The sequence below is a fragment of the Hyaena hyaena genome, unplaced genomic scaffold, assembly GCF_003009895.1.
Source record: "Hyaena hyaena isolate Hyena2069 unplaced genomic scaffold, ASM300989v1 scaffold_13, whole genome shotgun sequence".
Lineage (NCBI taxonomy): Eukaryota > Metazoa > Chordata > Mammalia > Carnivora > Hyaenidae > Hyaena > Hyaena hyaena.
Genome location: NW_024080645.1, coordinates 4,249,824 through 4,267,115, shown reverse-complemented (window position 1 = coordinate 4,267,115; position 17,292 = coordinate 4,249,824). Strand labels below are relative to the sequence as shown.

Below are 17,292 nucleotides of genomic sequence, written 5' to 3'. Positions count from 1 at the left end.
CCCTCACTGCACACCCCACCACATACCGTCACCCTCACTGCACACCCCACCACATAACGTTACCGCACACCCTCACTGCATGCCACACACCCCACCGCACACTCCCACTACACACCCTCATGCACACCAGGCACCCCCACCTCGCACGCAGCACTTGGACGTGCCAGGTGGGCGTGTGCACAGGGCTGTCAGCCTGTTTGGGTTCAGCAGCCCCACAGCGCAGAGGGTGCAGTCGGGTCGTCCTCGGTGCGATTGGCCATATCACACCCGCCATCCAGTGGACTTTCCGCCTATGCCACAGCCACTTTTGGGTGATTCTCCTTTCAGATCACACTCTTCCAGATCATCCAAGGTGGCCCCTGCGTCACCTCCAGGGGCGACTGCTTCGCTGGATGTAGACGTGGTGGAGGTCTGACTGCCCCCCCTTACGTGCTCTCACTAACAAGCACCCTGTTTTCTCCCACGGACCGCGGTCGGGGTTCCCAGCCCGATCCCACGCTCAGGGCAGCTGTGTGACATGGTCCCTGCCTCCCGGGCCCGCTTCTCATCACCGTGTGCCCGCCTGGGCCTGGGGCATGTTGGGCACACGCTGCTCAGCGAATGTCGCCCAGCAGAGCCCCGCACGTCACTCACGTGCCCGTGGGCCTGTGTTCGCTCCCGCAGGCTATCGGCTGCACTCTCAACTGTAGCTGCCAGAGTTTCAAGCCGGGGAAGATCAACCACCGCCAGTGTGAGCAGTGCAGACACGGATGGGTGGCCCACGGTAACTATGTCTCCTCTCCCCGCCGTCTGTCATCTGTCCGGGGATGACATTGAATCCATTCCCAGACGACGAGCCCTTGTGTGTTCCTCCCCCCGCTGGCTAACAGGCTGAGAGCTTTATACACGATCTCTCTGAACGTAACAACTCTGTGTGACGGGCGTGGTCTGTCATTCTGCAGTGATGGCAGTGTCCTGTGCCGTCTAATGCGGCGGCCTCCAGGATTGCCAGATAAAACCCAGAATGCTCCGTTAAATTTGAATTTCAGAGATACAACAACTAAGCTTCAATATGTCCCGGTGAATATTTTTCGTATGAGCCTGTCCCGCTCACTCGCTGTTTGTGGGAGATTTACGTTCGGATTTAAGTGGGCATCCCATATTTCGGTTTGCCGGACCCAGAATCCCACCCTAGCCCTATGCGGTTGCTGAGTGCTTGAAATGTGACTGGTGTGGCTGAAAACCCGGATTTCCAATTTGATCAAATTCAAAGAGCGAAATAGCTTAATAAGGTAAAAATAATTCAATAAAATTAAAAATGTAATAAGTTTAAGCAGCCATGTGTAGCTGAAGACTGTCACATTGGACGGCACAGATTCTGGTGGCTGAAATCAGCAGAGCCTGATGACAGAAGTGACGGATGAGAGCACGAACCCAGATCTGTCAGATCCCCAAGCCTGGGCTCTTCACCAGTAGATCTTGTTCTTCCTGATTTTTCCATCTTTTGATTATGCACCTGCCACATACAGATGGCTTTACCCCTTTTCCTTGCACCTGCCCTCCTTGGGGCTATTTCGTACTCCTTAGAGATGCCAAAGGGAAGAAGGGAGAGTCTCAAGCCAGTCCATTTTATTTTAGAAGTTCCTGTGAATAATTTAGAGCCTGATAACTATTAAGATTGTTAATCAAGGGTCGCCTGTGTGGCTCAGTCGGTTAAGCGTCTGACTCTTAATTTGGGCTCAGGTCGTTATCTCACAGTTCGTGAGTTTGGGCCCCACATCGGGCTCCATGCTAACAGCTCGGAGCTTGCTTGGGATTCTCTCTCTCCCCCTTTCTCTCTCTCTGCCCCTCCCCTGAACCCACACTCTCTCTCTCTCAAAATAAATTAACTTTTTAAAAAAAGATTGTTAATCATTTACATATCACTGGGGGATTTTTTTTCCTCTTCTTCGATTTGATTTTTCAGCCCTCAGCAAGCTGAGGATCCCCCCCGTGTACCCCACAAGCCAGGTGGAGATCGTCCAGTCCAATGTGGTGTTTGATATCAGCAGCCTCATGCTCTACGGGACGCAGGCCATCCCTGTTCGCCTCAAGATCCTACTGGACCGGCTCTTCAGCGTGTTGAAGCAAGATGAGGTTGTCCAGATCCTCCACGCCTTGGACTGGACCCTTCAGGATTACATCCGGGGCTACGTGCTGCAGGTATGGTGAGCGTGGCCCTGTTCTCCCGCAGCCGCTTCCCAAATCCGTGGCCCAGTGACTGGTGGAAGCCGGTTGCCCACAGTGCTCCAGCCATTGATGGGCATCCTTCCCTAAATACTTTTCCTGGGGCGCCTGGGTGGCTCCATTGGTTACACATCCGACTCTTGGTTTCAGCTCAGGTCACGATCTCACGGTTTTGTGAGTTCAAGCCACGCATTGGGCTCTGCACCGACAGTGCGGAGCCTGCTTGGGATTCTCTCCTCTCCCTCTGTCTCTGCCCCTCTCCCCCTCTCCGCTCACCTCGTCTCTATCTTTCTCAAAATAAATAAACTTAAGAAAAAATTTTTAAATATTTTTTCTAATGGCTTAAGCCCCCACCTCATGTTCTGGGGGAAACACGGTGCTTTCCCCTAGATCTCTGTGAAACTTCCGGATGTGGGGGCAATTACATGTTCTCTGACTCGCATTTTGCCAAGCCAGCTCCACGATAAAGCATTTGCTCCACGTCCACAGGCACCTAGGGACACGAGGCGCTGCCTGTGCCGATTTCTCTGAGGGTGTGGGGGCGAGAAAGGCAGACCGCTGCGGGTCCGTGCTGCCCACTGCAGGCCCTCCTTCGGGTGCTGTCATCCGTGGTGTGTCTGCTTCCGGCTCCTGCTCATCCTCTCGCTCCTCGGCTCCCTGTGGCCTCACCCGGCGTTCCATCTCTCTGCCATGTCCTCCACCCCGTCCCCCTTTTTGTTATTTTGCAGAGTAGTCTTACCTCCTTCTCCGCCAGGTCATGGAGGTAGACCTCACGTTTCATATCCACGAGCAAAGGACATCTTTCCTGGTACGAATGATCGCATTTCTCTGCCATGAAACAGCTGCAGCCCTTATCTTTCTTTGACACCGCGCTAGAAAGTGACAACATTTCAGGGCCGCCTGGGTGGCTCAGTGGTTGGCGTCTGACTTCGGCTCAGGTCATGTCTCACAGTTTGTGAGTCTGAGCCCCTCGTCGGGCTCTGTGCTGACAGCTCAGAGCCTGGAGCTGCCTCGGATTCTGTGTCTCCCTCTCTCTCTGCCCCTCCCTTGCTCATTCTTTGTCTCTCTCTGTCTCTCAAAAATAAACAAACATTTTTTAAAAATTTTTTAAAAAGAAAATGTCAAAATTTCAGTGAATATTGAATATACTTATTGGGCGATGAATAGATGAATATACTTCCAAGACCAACATACACTTCAGTCTCCTCCAGGCAGGCCATCTCATTAACACAAACACTCATGACCATTTATCAACTTGAACTTTCTTCCAGTGAAATCTCACAAGGCAGGTAAATCATCCCCACTTTCTAGTTGAAAAGTCGGAAGCCCCGAGTGCCTCTGAATCATGGCCACTGTCACTCAGGTGGTACATGGCCAACCCAGGATTTGAACCCATTTCTTTCGAACCCTGAAGCCCCCAATGTTCCTCTGGAGACACGTTTCCTGTCTGGGGGTACAGGACCCCCCAGAAGGCTCAAAGCAATCTTTTATGTAGAGTAGCATTATGATCTTACATTATGACATAGATCAATATTTAATGATCCTAATAATCTTGCTTTCTAGTGTTAGGATTAAAAATATGGAATCAATTACCTTGAACCTCTCGTGCATCAAAAATTTATGATGTTACATCCCTCATCATCTTCAAAACTCTTCCATGCATTGTGAAAAATCTCAGTAGGCCATCAAATACATGTTCTGTGATAAAATATTTATTGTAGTTTTGGGAAAAGTTAGGCCTTGCTAGAGTTGGAAAGATCTCCAACACTCCAGTGTAATTAAAGCTCTGCTTTGCAAACACGACCAGTAGATCAATACAGGTTCATTTGCTCTCTGATGTGAGTTGCTTGGGAAGATTATTAAACTCGCAGCAGAAAAAAATATGTGAGCTGTGTGAGGCCTGATTGCTCCGGCTATACTTTTTAGATAGAGAAGTTACCGTTGTTCAAATGATACATATTTTAATTTTAGTAGGGGGAAATTATTATGCCTAATGCAGGACAACCAATTGGTTTGAAATAAGATGGAAAATAATCACCTAATTTCCCTCAGGCTCAAGTAATCTAATTTTATTTCTCTCTTCTGGACCACTGCTTACAATTTGCACAGCTTATTTTCTGCCCGGAGTTTCTGGCCTAGGAGAGCAGTATGAGTGGGGCCGGACTCCGAGAGCCCCGTGCTCATCCAGAGGTCGTTTCGGCTGCTGTTGTGAACCAGGGTGCCCTGCGGCCCTCATGGGGGCCCTCACCGCACGACTCCTTCTAGAGAAGAAGGCGGGGAGCAGTAAAATTAATTGCACTTTTTAATTCCGGTTTAGGATGCGTCGGGCAAGGTGCTGGATCACTGGAGCATCATGACCAGTGAGGAAGAGGTGGCCACCTTGCAGCAGTTTCTGCGTTTCGGGGAGACCAAGTCCATCGTGGAGCTGATGGCGATCCAAGAGAAAGACGAGCAGTCGGTCATCGTCCCGCCATCGGCGAACGTGGACATCAGGGCCTTCATCGAGAGCTGCAGCCACAGGGGGGCCGGCCTCCCCGCCGCCGTGGACAAGGGGAACCCCAGCAGCCTGCACCCCTTTGAGAACCTCATCAACAACATGACCTTCATGCTTCCGTTCCAGTTCTTCAACCCTGTGCCGCCCACGCTGATCGGGTCCCTGCCCGAGCAGTATGTGCTGGAACGAGGCCAGGACCAAAGTCAGGACCCGAAGCAGGACATCCCTGGCCCCTTCCCCGGCCCCGGCTTCGTGACTCCCGGCTCCACGCCCTTTCAAGCAGAGAAAGAGCCGTGTCTGAACTGTCCCGACGCGGTGGCGAAAAAGGAGGACCACGCCCACCTGAGTGACTCGGGCGCATACGGCGTCATCACGAAGCTGGAAAGGGCGCGGCTGTCGCCCGCGGCCAAGGTGAAGTCCGAGAGGAACAGCCTGGGCACGAAGAAGGGCCGGGTGTTCTGCACGGCGTGTGAGAAGACCTTCTACGACAAGGGCACGCTCAAGATCCACTACAACGCCGTCCACCTGAAGATCAAGCACAAGTGCACCATCGAGGGCTGCAACATGGTCTTCAGCTCCCTCCGGAGCCGTAACCGCCACAGCGCCAACCCCAACCCCAGGCTGCACATGCCCATGAACAGAAACAACAGAGACAAAGACCTGCGCAGCAGCCTGAGCCTGGCCGCCTCCGACGGCTACCAACGCCCCGGCTTCGCCGTGACCCCCGCCGACTGCAGGCCCCTGCCCGGCTTTGCCGGCGCCGGGGAGGCCCCTGGGGGCCAGCCGGCCTTCCCGAGCACTGGGCAAAACGGGGTGCTTTTCCCCAACCTGAAGACGGTCCAGCCGGTCCTCCCTTTCTACCGCAGCCCGGCCACGCCGGCAGAGCTGGCCCACACGCCCGGGGTGCTGCCCTCCCTGCCCCTCCTGTCATCCTCCATCCCGGAGCAGCTGGCTCTGAACGAGGGGCCGCTGGACGCCCTCCCCAAGAAGAAATCCCGCAAGTCCAGCACGCCCATCAAAATCGAGAAGGAGACCATGGGGCTCGCTGACGAAAAGAGGCGGGCGCTCAGCTCAGATGAAGACAGGCCCGTGCGGGCGGCCAGCGGAGATGAGCCGGAGGCCTGGAGCCCTGAGTCAGAAGGAGCCCCCGGGGACCAGGGCACACGGTCGGGAGGCCCAGGGAGGCCTCTCCCCGGAGGAGAGGGGCGCTGCCGTCGAGACTCGGGGACCGAGGCCAGCGGGGCCACGGGCAGAAGCCCCGAGCAGGCCGTGCAGCACTCAGAGAGGGGGGCCGAGTGCGAGCAGAGGCAGGTGCTGACCGCAGCGCCGAGGGAGCCGGACGCCGGCGGCCGTGAGCTTCACCTGGCGCCTGGGACGGAGCCCTGCGCGCCCCTTCCCGACCACCTCCGGCTGCAGCAGCGCCTGCTGGCCGGCGGGCTCTTGGGCGCTCTGGCCGGCAGGGGAGTGGCTTTTCCGTGTTTCGAAGATTCTACAGAACTGGACCTCGTGGGTCAGCACGCACCAGGCAGGCAGAAGGAAGAAAAACACTTCCAGTGCGACATCTGCAAGAAGACCTTTAAGAACGCTTGCGGCGTGAAGATGCACCACAAGAACATGCACGCCAGGGAAGCCCACGTGTGCACAGCGGAAGGCTGCAAAGCCGCCTTCCCCTCGCGCAGGGGCCGGGACAGGTAAGAGGCCTGTTGTGAGCGGGTCTTCCGAGGCGCTGAGTCTTAAACTTCCCAGGGCTTCCGGATCACCTGGAGGGTCCTTAAAACACATCCTTCTCAGCCCTGCCCGTCGAATTTCTGCTTCTGCAGGTGGGGTGGGGGAGGCCTGAGAGCTTGCGTCTCTGAGTCCCCAGGGGATCACAGCGCCTGCTGTTGCAGGGAACAGAACAGATTCTGTTGATCCGCGTTCCTGAATTTTCAGCGCTTGGTGCTAAACCTGATCTGAAACGATGTGAGGCTGTTGGTGATCTTTTTTAAATCTCCCTAGGTGTGGACTTTTTTACTCTATACTCCATGCAGACATACCAATGTGTTTATCACGGGGACATGAACAAAATATTACAGCGTGTGCAGTCATTCTGCCTCGCTAAAGTCTGAGCGGCTCTGAATTCAGAAACCCATCTGGCCCAAATGGTTTGGGGTAAGGAATCGTGAGCCGGTCTCACATGAGGCAGTGGTGAGGAGCGGGGGTTACAATCCTCAGCGTAACTTCCCCAAACTTGTCTGCTTTTCATTTTATGATATGACGCCCATTGGACGAAATATTTTCTTTTATGTCTGTTTAACCAGCTGTGTCTGAAGAAAGGAATAACTGCTTGGGTGAAGGTTTCTAATTTTTTTTAAGTTTATTATTTATTTTGAGAGAGAGAGAACGCACATGAGCAGGCAAGGGGCAGAGAGAGAGGGAAAGAGAGAGCCCCCTAGGTGACTTGGGGCTCAATCGAAGTCATTAACCGTGAGATCATGACCTGAGCCAAAATCAAGAGTCACACACTTTGCTGACTAAGCCCCCCCACCCAGGCTCCCCGAAGATTTTTTAATTATTAAGATATCAAAGAACGAAGGCACTTAGCAGGTTGTCTCGGGGTTTGTGATGCTGGCTGAAAAGTGAGAGACACTGGGTGCGGGGTTTTCTGAGTGGCACACAGCGTCAACCCGTTTGCAAGGCGCCCAGGTACCGAGCGTATCTCATCAGTCCGGGATGGGGCACTGGCATTACTGCCGGGCGTCTGCTCTTCTTCATGAGCTTGAGTCCCGTAACCACCCTTCCCGCCACCTTCCTCCCCAGCCTGTGAAGGGCAGCTTGTGCGTAACCAGGAGGTGACACCAGGAGGCTTTAAGGAGAAGACTAACTCTGTGATGAAATGCCGTTCACAGAACATTCCCATGTCTGCTCGGACAGCCTGCTGTAAAGCATTTCAGCATCACTGCTACCTCCGTGCAAAGCGCGACACCTGATTTCCTGAAGAGGGGGAGGGTACAGGTACTGCCCACACGCTCCTGATCCGGCTCATGGGAACATGCTCGCCTTGAGCAAGGGGGATAGAGCATGGGTGGTAGAAGTTAAAATTCCCGTTTCGGTCGCTGGCATGTGGAACCAAAGCCTCAGCGTCCCCTGATGAGGGGACTCCTCCTTTGCCTCCTCCAGGAGGAGGCTTTGTGCATGAAAAGGCTGTTCTGTCGAAGAAGAGACAGTCCTATCAGGCAGATTATCCTTGATATTTATGATCGTGTCCTGGCCTACAGCGCCCACTACCTTAGAAGTCCCCCCCCCCCCACAGGGAAGCATCTTGAATTCTAAGTTTAAACTACTAATTCCATTGGTCTAGAACCAGGAAGGCATCTTCCCTAGAATCTGATTAAAATGGCACCATTTTATTTTATTTTTTTAATGTTGATTTATTTATTTTGAGAGAGAGGGGCGCCTGGGTGGCTTAGTCGGTTAAGCGTCTGACTTTCGCTCAGGTCATGATCTCGCGGTTCGTGGGTTCGGGCCCCGCGTCGGGGTCTGTGCTGACTGCCAGCTCAGAGCCTGGAGCCTGTTTCAGTCTGTGTCTCCCTCTCTCTCTGACCCTCCCCTGCTCACGCTGTCTCTCTCTCTCTCCTAGAAATAAATAAAACATTAAAAAAAATTTGTATTTATTTTGAGAGAGAGTAAGAGAGCGAGGGGGGGTAGGATCAGACAGAGAGGGAGGGAGAGAGAGTCTCAAGCAGGCTCCATGCTGTCCACACACGTGGGGCTCAATCTCACAGACCCTGAGAGCATGACCTGAGCCGAAATTAAGAGTAGGATGCTCAGCCGACTGAGCCTCTCAGGAGCCCCCCAAATGGCACCATTTTAGGACCTGCATTGTGGGCTCTTGGGGGTTGGGGACGAGAGCTCTGTTGTCAGAATAACTTTCTTCCCTCCTTGGAGCCACCACCAGCAGAGTCACTAGGGTCCCTCAGGAAGGGGCTGGAACAGCACCCTGGGTGCTTCTGAAGCCAAAAAAAATATTCAAGAACCTTCTGTGAGGTGCTGTGGACCCAATCACTGCTCACAAAGGCCTATGAGGGAGACAGACCAGTAAATTGGCAATTTCAGCTCGCTGCAGGGACTGCTCTCAGGTGAGATATACAGGCTGCTGTGGGCGCATAGTGGGTGCACCTAACTAGACTCTGAGAAGTTAGGGAAGGCTTCCTGGAAGAGGGGGCATGATGAGAGCAGCAGCTCTCAGTCAGTTTGGTCTCAGAACCGCTTCACAAATTCTTAAAACCTGGGGGCCCTCCAGAGCTGTTGCCTAGTTGGGTGTAGAAGTATCAGTGTTTACTGTGTTAGAAATTAAAACTGAAAAAGTACCAGAATTTCATCCCTTAAAGTAATAAACCTATTATATGTTTAATAAACCTATCATATGTTAACATATACATGGCATTTAATGAAAGATAAGTCCAACTTCCAAAACAAAAACTCAGTGAGAAGAGTGGCTTTGTTTTTACGTTTTTGCAAATCTCTGTAACGTCTGGCTTAGCAGAAAACAGCTGGCTTCTTACATCGGCTTCTGCACCACCCTGTTCCCAGACCACATGTCACGTAGCCTCTGGGAAACCATGGTAAGCTCGTGAAGGAACGACAGTGAAAAAGACAAATCACGTCGTAACAGATCACGTCTCAGTGCCCTTATGAAATGAGTTCTGACTTCAGGGTACCCCTGAAAGGGGCTCAGGTACCACTAGGGGGGCCCAGACCACACTTTGAGAACCGCTAGTCTAAGGAGGCAGAAACCAGCCTGGGGGTGGTGGGGAGGGATGGAAGTGTCAGGTAGACACACACACACGGCCAGCAGGCGCAGCATCCACAGTCCTGGAAGCAGGAAGCTGGCACACGGTCCAGAGGGCTTTGCACTTGTGGTAGTGACTGGTTGGAGGGCACATGGCTCCCCAGGGGGTGCACGCGGCCCTCGGAGGCTTTAGGAGAAGGTTGGAGGATCCCACACTTTCGCTCCGACGTCCACGGAGCGTGACAGAAGGGACCTTCCCGTGCAAGCTTCCAGTGAGCGTGTCTGTCTGACTTTTTTTTTTTAACCGCCTTCTGTCCTGGGGCCTACGTGTCAATCTAGTGTCTGGTTTTCCGCCGACCCGTACCTGCCCCTTCCACCCAGATTGCTGACATAATCACAGGGCAGCCCAGCCGTTGATAAGACTTGCTTACGGAGCGGGTGATCTGAGCCTGCAGTTCTGAGTACGTCCGGAAAAAGAATGTGTGAGGGATAGAAAGGAGGAGTCGAATAGCAAATCTGATACATTTTTTTGAAATAGGATTCAATTTCCACCCGTGTCCCCACCACCACCATCACCACCACATCTTCAGAGATTTCAAAGAGAAAATTCAGTTCGTAGTTACTGTGGTCGGGGAGCTTTTCCCAGGCTGGCCCTGGCATGCACTCCCATCCGTACCGGTGAGGGAGGCTCTTTTCCCTGTTTGGGACCATTTTCCCATCACCTTGAAGACTGTACCCGTGTGGTCAGGGCTGGTTTTGCTAGTTAGAAGTTAGCAGGGGATATCGGAGCCGGGCCGACTTCTTTGATTGACAAGTTACGTCTAAATGATATTGTTCGAGTAAGCATGTGTCATCATAATGGATACTCATTATCCGCCCTTCAGGAGTAATCATTGGGTAGAAGGTTGGTGGTGTGTTCAATGCTGCATTTGCAAAACACCTGTCTGGTTTATAGTGAAACGTTGCAAATATAAACTGAACTTCGCATTATCTCTCTCTCTCTCTCTCTCTCTCTCTGTAACACACACACAATTTCTTGTCAATCAGGTTTGCTCACCTGTGGAACTTCTGCAGTGACAGGTGTGTGACTGCCATAGACCATGATGCAAGCCACACGGAAAATTTTAAATTTTCTAGTAGGCACGTTGAGAAAGTATGAAAAGACACAGATGAAATGACTTTTCACGATGAACTTTGTTTCATTGAGTCTATCCAAAATCCTGTCATTTCTGCATATGTCACAGCCACATTTTGGGACCTCTGTGGTCATGGAGGAGCAAGCTATCATACCAGACAGGACAGCTCTAGATGGCCTCCGACTTTGGGTCAGGTCAGGATCTCACGATTCGTGAGTTCAAGCCCCGCGTCGGGTTCTGTGCTGAAAGCCTAGAGCCTGGAGCTGCTTCGGATTCTGTGTCTCCCTCTCTCTCTGCCTCTCCCCTGCTTGCGCTCTGTCTCTCTCTCTCAAAACTAAATAAACATTAAAAAATTTTTTGAAATAAAGTCCTCTGCTTAATTCCTCATTGGAACCAGTTTTCTCTGGGATTCCCCTGGTCGCAGGGTCTCGGGTGAATTGACCTAATTGAAGTAGCTTAGCCATTCTTTCTAGTTGAGGTCCAGGAAGGTATGTGTCCATCACGAGGTAGAAGTTAAGGACTACATATTCCCAGACTCCAGACTGTCAGCTTTCTGGCTCAGTGCTAACTTCTGACGAGTGGTGGACGGCACTGGGCCAGTGTCCATTGGACGCGCATTTCACCCATCTCCCCTCATTGTCTTCTGTGCCATAAGTGTTTTGTGGCATCCACCTCGTGTCTCCACTTGGAATGTTGAGTGTTTTTTCACAACAGCCCAACCCATTGCTAACCATATTTTCGCTCTTGTAGACACAGTTCAAACCTAAATCTCCACCAGAAAGTGTTGAGCCCAGAAGCATTGATGAGCCCCGAAGACCATTTCCGTGCAGCCTACCTTCTGAAAGATGTGGCCAAGGAACCTTATCAGGATGTGGCTTTCACCCAGCAAGCCTCCCAGACATCTGTCATCTTCAAGGGAACGAGTCGGATGGGCAGTCTGGTTTACCCAATAACCCAAGTCCACAGTGCCGGCCTGGAGGGCTACAGCTCGGGTCCGCCGAGCGAGGGCGCCATCTTGGATTTGAGTACTACCTCGAGCATGAAGTCAGAGAGCAGCAGCCATTCCTCCTGGGACTCAGACGGGGCGAGCGAGGAAGGCGCCGTGCTCATGGAGGACAGCGAGGAGGACTGTAACGGGCCGAGCCTCGTCCCCGGGGAAGACGAGTACCCCATCTGCGTCCTGATGGAGAAGGCCGACCAGAGCCTCGCCAGCCTGCCTTCAGGGCTGCCCATTACCTGTCACATCTGCCAAAAGACATACAGTAACAAAGGGACCTTCAGGGCTCACTACAAAACTGTGCACCTCCGCCAGCTCCACAAGTGCAAAGTTCCGGGCTGCAACACCATGTTCTCGTCTGTCCGCAGCCGGAACAGGCACAGCCAGAACCCCAACCTGCACAAGAGCCTGGCCCCGTCCCCAAGTCCTCTGCAGTAACGGGAAGGTGGAGCGGGTGTGCAGGGATAAGCGTGTGGGTCAGAAGTCAGGAATAAGGTAGTCCAAAGAAACGTCTCCAGTTTTGCTTAGCATGGCTTGGGGCCAGGCCAGGCAAAGAAGTCCTGGAATTGACTTCAGAGTCTTCGACGGCAGGGCGAGCTCAAAGTCCAGCCTTGGAGGAAGTCAGCCTTGGGGCAGCCCAAAGGCCCTACTGTTTCTCGTAGCCCAAGAGGCTTTTCCCTGACCTGCCAAAAACCTGCAGAAATACAGTTTTCCCCACGTTTGTTTACACGTTCCCTGGGAGAGCTCTGGGTCCGCAGATAGACAACAGGAGCCCGGGACCTTGAGGCAGCTTGAGGTCGGGCTTTGCACGAGGGCTAAGGGTCAGTTGCGCGTCCCGGGGAAGCAGACCGCCACCACGGGTAAGGAGCCAGGGCCAAGATCACATCTTTTAGTTCCTGCTTTCAGTGAGTCTGGATTGCAGACTCACTAAGGTTTGGGGGGAAATGACTTTTTGAGACTATGCCTCTGTTTGGAGTGGAAGATTGCTTTTATTTTTATTTTTGTCCCCTCCAGGGGTCTCATGGACCTCCAGTTCTTAGAGGAAGCAGATCGCATTCAACACAGAGGAACGTGGATGTCATTCCCAAGGGTGTCTGTTCTTGCCGTGTTGCGTGCGTTCCGGAAGCTCGGGGGCGGAGAGGGGAGGGAGAGATTTCATGCACTTAAACATAGTGGTCTTCAATTTAATTTAAAGTAATTTTGATAATATTTAACTTGTGTTTGTTAACGCGAGTCATCGGTCACGGTGTGGCCCCTGGGTCTCTGCTCCAGGGCACAAAGAGCATCGGCCTGAACTTCACATCTGCTGCCCGTTTTCATTCCGTGTCTGGCCCATCCAGCCCCCCGTGGAAGCAATGCAGGCATGACTCTGGCAAGACCCGTTGTAAATACTCGGCCGAAGCGCTTAGAGAACGTGATTCTGATGGTTGTGGTGCATTTGCAGTATCACTGGGTCCCTCGGTCCTCACCCTTTTATAAATATTGTAAGGTTAGGGCGAACTTTCCGATTCACCCAGTAGGAGAAAAATAGGGCGTTCACCACCACACTGTACGTCTTAATATTTAACTTATTCTGACATGTATTCCACACCCTTGGACACGTGCCAATGTAGAAAGGAAGCTTAATCAGTCCCTACGAAAAGAGACCACCTCTCGAAATTTGACATTTGTGGTACTCGGCAAGCCTGTGGCGGGGAAAGAAATTGACCTTGTATTCAGACTTCGGGTTAACCGTCTTTTTAAACTCACGGTTGATTTCAGTAATGAAAAACATCCTCAAAGAGGAGCGGAGGTTCCAAGAGAGAGATTCTTCCTCCCGCACAAGGGCGAGAAAAGCCAACAACCTATTAACGGATTGATCCAACATTTTAAAAAAATAAACGTGACAACACTCGGTCTCTGCGTGAAGTGAAATGTATCTTTCCACAGTTTTGTTACCCAGCTGTTTATGATTCTAGTTTCCCCAAAATGGAACCAATTTGTATACAAATGAGTTTTCTATGATTTAATAAAAATATATGCCATATGTTTTTGTTTAAAAAGGCAAACATTTGTAAGCCTGGCTTTGTCACATGGACGCCGTGTTGCACGGGTGCTATGGTCAGTCGCGCACACACGCGCGTGCTTACACACACTTTATGACTTTTACAGAGCTGAGAACCCAGGGCAAGCAGGCAGACGGGTAGTAGTATCAGTAACCATGGCCACAGCCAAACAGGAGGTGCAGGTATGAGTAAGCTCCAAAGAAAATGCAGTGGTTATTTCACAGGGATGAGAGGCTGTGAACCAATTTATTATTTTTTTAATGTTTATTTGCGGGGGGAGGGACAGAGAGAGAGGTAGAGAGGACCTGAAGCGGGCTCTGCGCTGATAGCAGAGAGCCTGATGTGGGGCTCAAACTCACAAACCATGAAATCATGACCTGAGCTGAAGTTAGATGCCCCATTTTTGTATTTTCCTTAATAATAAGTTGATACCTGGGGCGCCTGGGTAGCTCAATCGGTTAAGTGTCCGACTTCGGCTCAGGTCTTGCAGTTCACAAGTTTGAGCCCCGCGTCGGGCTCTGTGCTGACAACTCGGAGCCTGGAGCCTGCTTTGGATTCTGTGTCTCCCTTACTCTCTGCCCCTTCCCTGCTCATTCTCTCTCTCTCTCTCTCTCTCTCTCTCTCTCAAATAAATAAACCATTAAAAAATTTTTAATTAAATACAGTGATTGCTTAAAAACACTCTGTTGTCAGAGAAGTCTCACAGCCGTGCTCAAAGTAGAATGAATTTCAGCTTCTTTCTTTCTTAAACATGCAAGGATTTTTTTTAAGTCAGGTTTTATAATTAGTCTTTTATTTATTTTTTTCATTTTATTTTTTTTACAAATAGTTTATTGTCATGTTGGTTTCCATTATAATTAGTCTTTTAATCTCCTTGCCTGTTTTATCTGCCCTTCCAGTAGGTAACAGCATGCCCCCTCTGCCCTCCCCGACCCCCCCGTCGGGGGAGGGCTCCACGTCCCTGCTTCACAGTGGGTGGAGAGGAAGCAGCCACCAGCACTGTGTGCCCAGCCCAGAACCTGCCTTGGCAGCTAGTATACAATCCAGAGACTTTCTCAAGGTCAACAGGGTCCTAAAACATCTCCCCACACCTGCGGCTTCTCCATCCTTCCGGCTCGCCTTTCACAGTGACCTCTGTGGGCTTTGCCTTCCCCCGTGGTCGCCCTTCTGAACATGCACTTCGCAGGATGCCACCACACGGCTTACGGTGGCCACGGTAGCCGACCTCACCTCCTGCCCTCAGAGAACGGGGTGGGAACCCCTGGGGCTTCACCCCCATGGCGCCCCCCCCCCCGGGCTTGTCTGCCTTCACACCTGTCCCCACCGGGTCTCCTCTGGCCACACTGTGTCGCCACGCTCAGCCCCACGTGGTCTTGTTGAAGCGTCAGTTCCCTGAGCCCAGCCTTTCTGATCGTCTCCGTGCGCGCCCACAGCGGATGCTGATGGGCCTAAAGGTGCTGGGGTTTGTGCAGAGAGGCCACGCTAGCGGAGAGGAGACGGGAAGGGAGGCGCCAGACACCGTGCTGGTGTGACCCCCCAAGTGAAGGGGAGAAGGGGGGAAGGTTGAGTGAAAGAATCCAAGGCTGCTATAGCCTGGGGAAGGCTGGGGCGGGGCCCCGGGGAGGTGGGGGTCTGGGACCCAGGTCAGTCATCAGGAATGGGTTCCCTGAGAGCCGTGTCCCTGCCACCCTCAGTGTGGCTGTGAGCAGCCCTGGGAAGTGCAGCCTCCGTGCAGACGCGGCCACGGGCTCAGAGCACGGTGCCTGGAGCCCTTGGCCAAGTCCTGTGTTTCTTAAGCCCCTGGGTCCTGTTCAAGGTGGATTCAGGCCTGCATTTTCCTCTGGACTCAGAAGTAGTTCCTGTTCATCTTGAAGGCTGACGCCCTCACCCGGCCCTCTGGCTGCCTTGAGGAAGGTGCCCCATCTCGCTAGCCCAGAACTCTGGCGGACCTCTCCCATCCTGGGGCTCCTGGGGGACTCAGGAGGTCGAGCGTCCGGCTTCGGCGCAGGCCATGATCTCGCGGTTCATGAGTTCGAGCCCCGCCTCAGGCTCTGCGCTGACAGTGTGGAGCCTGCTTCAGGCCTTTGGTCCCTCTCTCTGCCTCTCCCCTGCTTACGCTCTCTCAAAAATAAATATTTTGGGGGGCACCTAGGTGGCTCAGTCGGCTGGGCAGCTGACTTCGGCTCAGGTCATGATCTCATGGTCCATGAGTTCAAGACCTGCATCGGGCTCTGTGCTGACAGCTCGGAGCCTGGAGCTGCTTCGGATTCTGTGTCTCCCTCTCTCTCTGCCCCTCCCCCACTCGTGCTCTGTCTCTCTCGGTCTCAAAAATAAACGTTAAAAAAAATTTTAAATAAACATTTTTTTAAATCTCTCGTTTTAACAATTGAAAGAAAGAAAACATAGCTCTCTGGAGCCCTGACCTCTTCCAATGGCTCTTCCCCCCCTCTCTTTGTACAGCCAAGGTCCTCACAATAGATTTTGCCTCTCCCCCAACCACTGCATTTCTTTCTTACCCGAATGAGGGCCCCACCCTCACCAGGCTTCCAGTGATGCCCCACAGGGCCTTATCCAAAGGACACGTTTGGCTCTGTGGTGAACCCTGGTCCCTCCCTGGCCTCTCCTGTCCGCACACTCATGCTCTCTGGAATGTCTCGTTCACCCCTATGTCTACCAACTACGACTTGTCGGCTGACGCCTGCCGAGACTACACCTCCGGAGGTGCCCTGTTGACTAGCAGATGCCCGCTAGCAGATGTCACAGAATAATCCACAGCAGCCCCGTCCAACTCAACTGGTGCTCAACCCAGTTTCTCATCCCCCACACACACCCCCAATCAAACATTTTCCCCCTTGTGTTTATTTGAGGTGAGGGCCCGGTGGCCAGCCCACACCCAAACCCCAGGAGCAACACCAGCTGTGGTCAAGAGCATGGCTCTTCACGTCTGACTGTCATTGGCTGTTCCACACGCCAGCCGGTGACTCGGGCCACCCAACGGCTTCTCCGGGTCTCCGTTTTCTCGTCCATATGATGAGGATAGAAACAGTCTCTACTTTGGTGGATCCTGGTGAGGCACAAAGGGCATGGTGCATGTGAGCACTGCCACCTGAGTGCCCAGCAAACACTTGCTGTAAGCTCCCTCTTCGTCATCGTCATCATTGTGGTCATCATCATTGTCGTCATCATCGGCGCATCATCATATTGTCATTTTCATCATCATCGTCGTTGTCATCATCGTCCTCATCGTCGTATTGTCATTTTCATCATTGTCATCATCGTCATTGTCATCATCGTCATTGTCATTTTCATCGTTGTCATCATCGTCATCATTGTCATCATCGTTTTCGTCGTCATCATTGTATTATCATCATTGTTGTCATCATCATTGTCATTTTCATCATCGTCATCGTCCTCATCATTGTCATCACCGTTTTCATCGTCATCGTCATTGTCATTTTCATCATCGTCGTCGTCATCGTCCTCATCATTGTCATCATCGTTTTCATCATCATCGTTGTATTATCATCATTGTCATCATCGTCATTGTCATTTTCATCATCGTCGTCGTCATCGTCCTCATCACTGTCATCGTTTTCATCGTCATCGTTGTATTATCATCATTGTCGTCATCGACACTACCCTCG

At 52.2% G+C, this 17,292-nt stretch overlaps 1 protein-coding gene across 1 annotated transcript in view; it reads left to right on the top strand.

The window, feature by feature from the left end:
- The window catches only part of BNC1 (basonuclin 1), a 31,046-nt gene extending 18,375 nt beyond the window's left edge, over positions 1 to 12,671 (top strand). The window contains 4 exon segments of the mRNA XM_039216582.1: positions 664 to 763; positions 1,946 to 2,181; positions 4,523 to 6,390; positions 11,357 to 12,671. Of these exon segments, the coding sequence (XP_039072513.1) occupies positions 664 to 763; positions 1,946 to 2,181; positions 4,523 to 6,390; positions 11,357 to 12,041 (2,889 nt within the window). The 3' untranslated portion in view covers positions 12,042 to 12,671.
- The last annotated feature ends 4,621 nt before the right edge of the window (positions 12,672 to 17,292 follow it).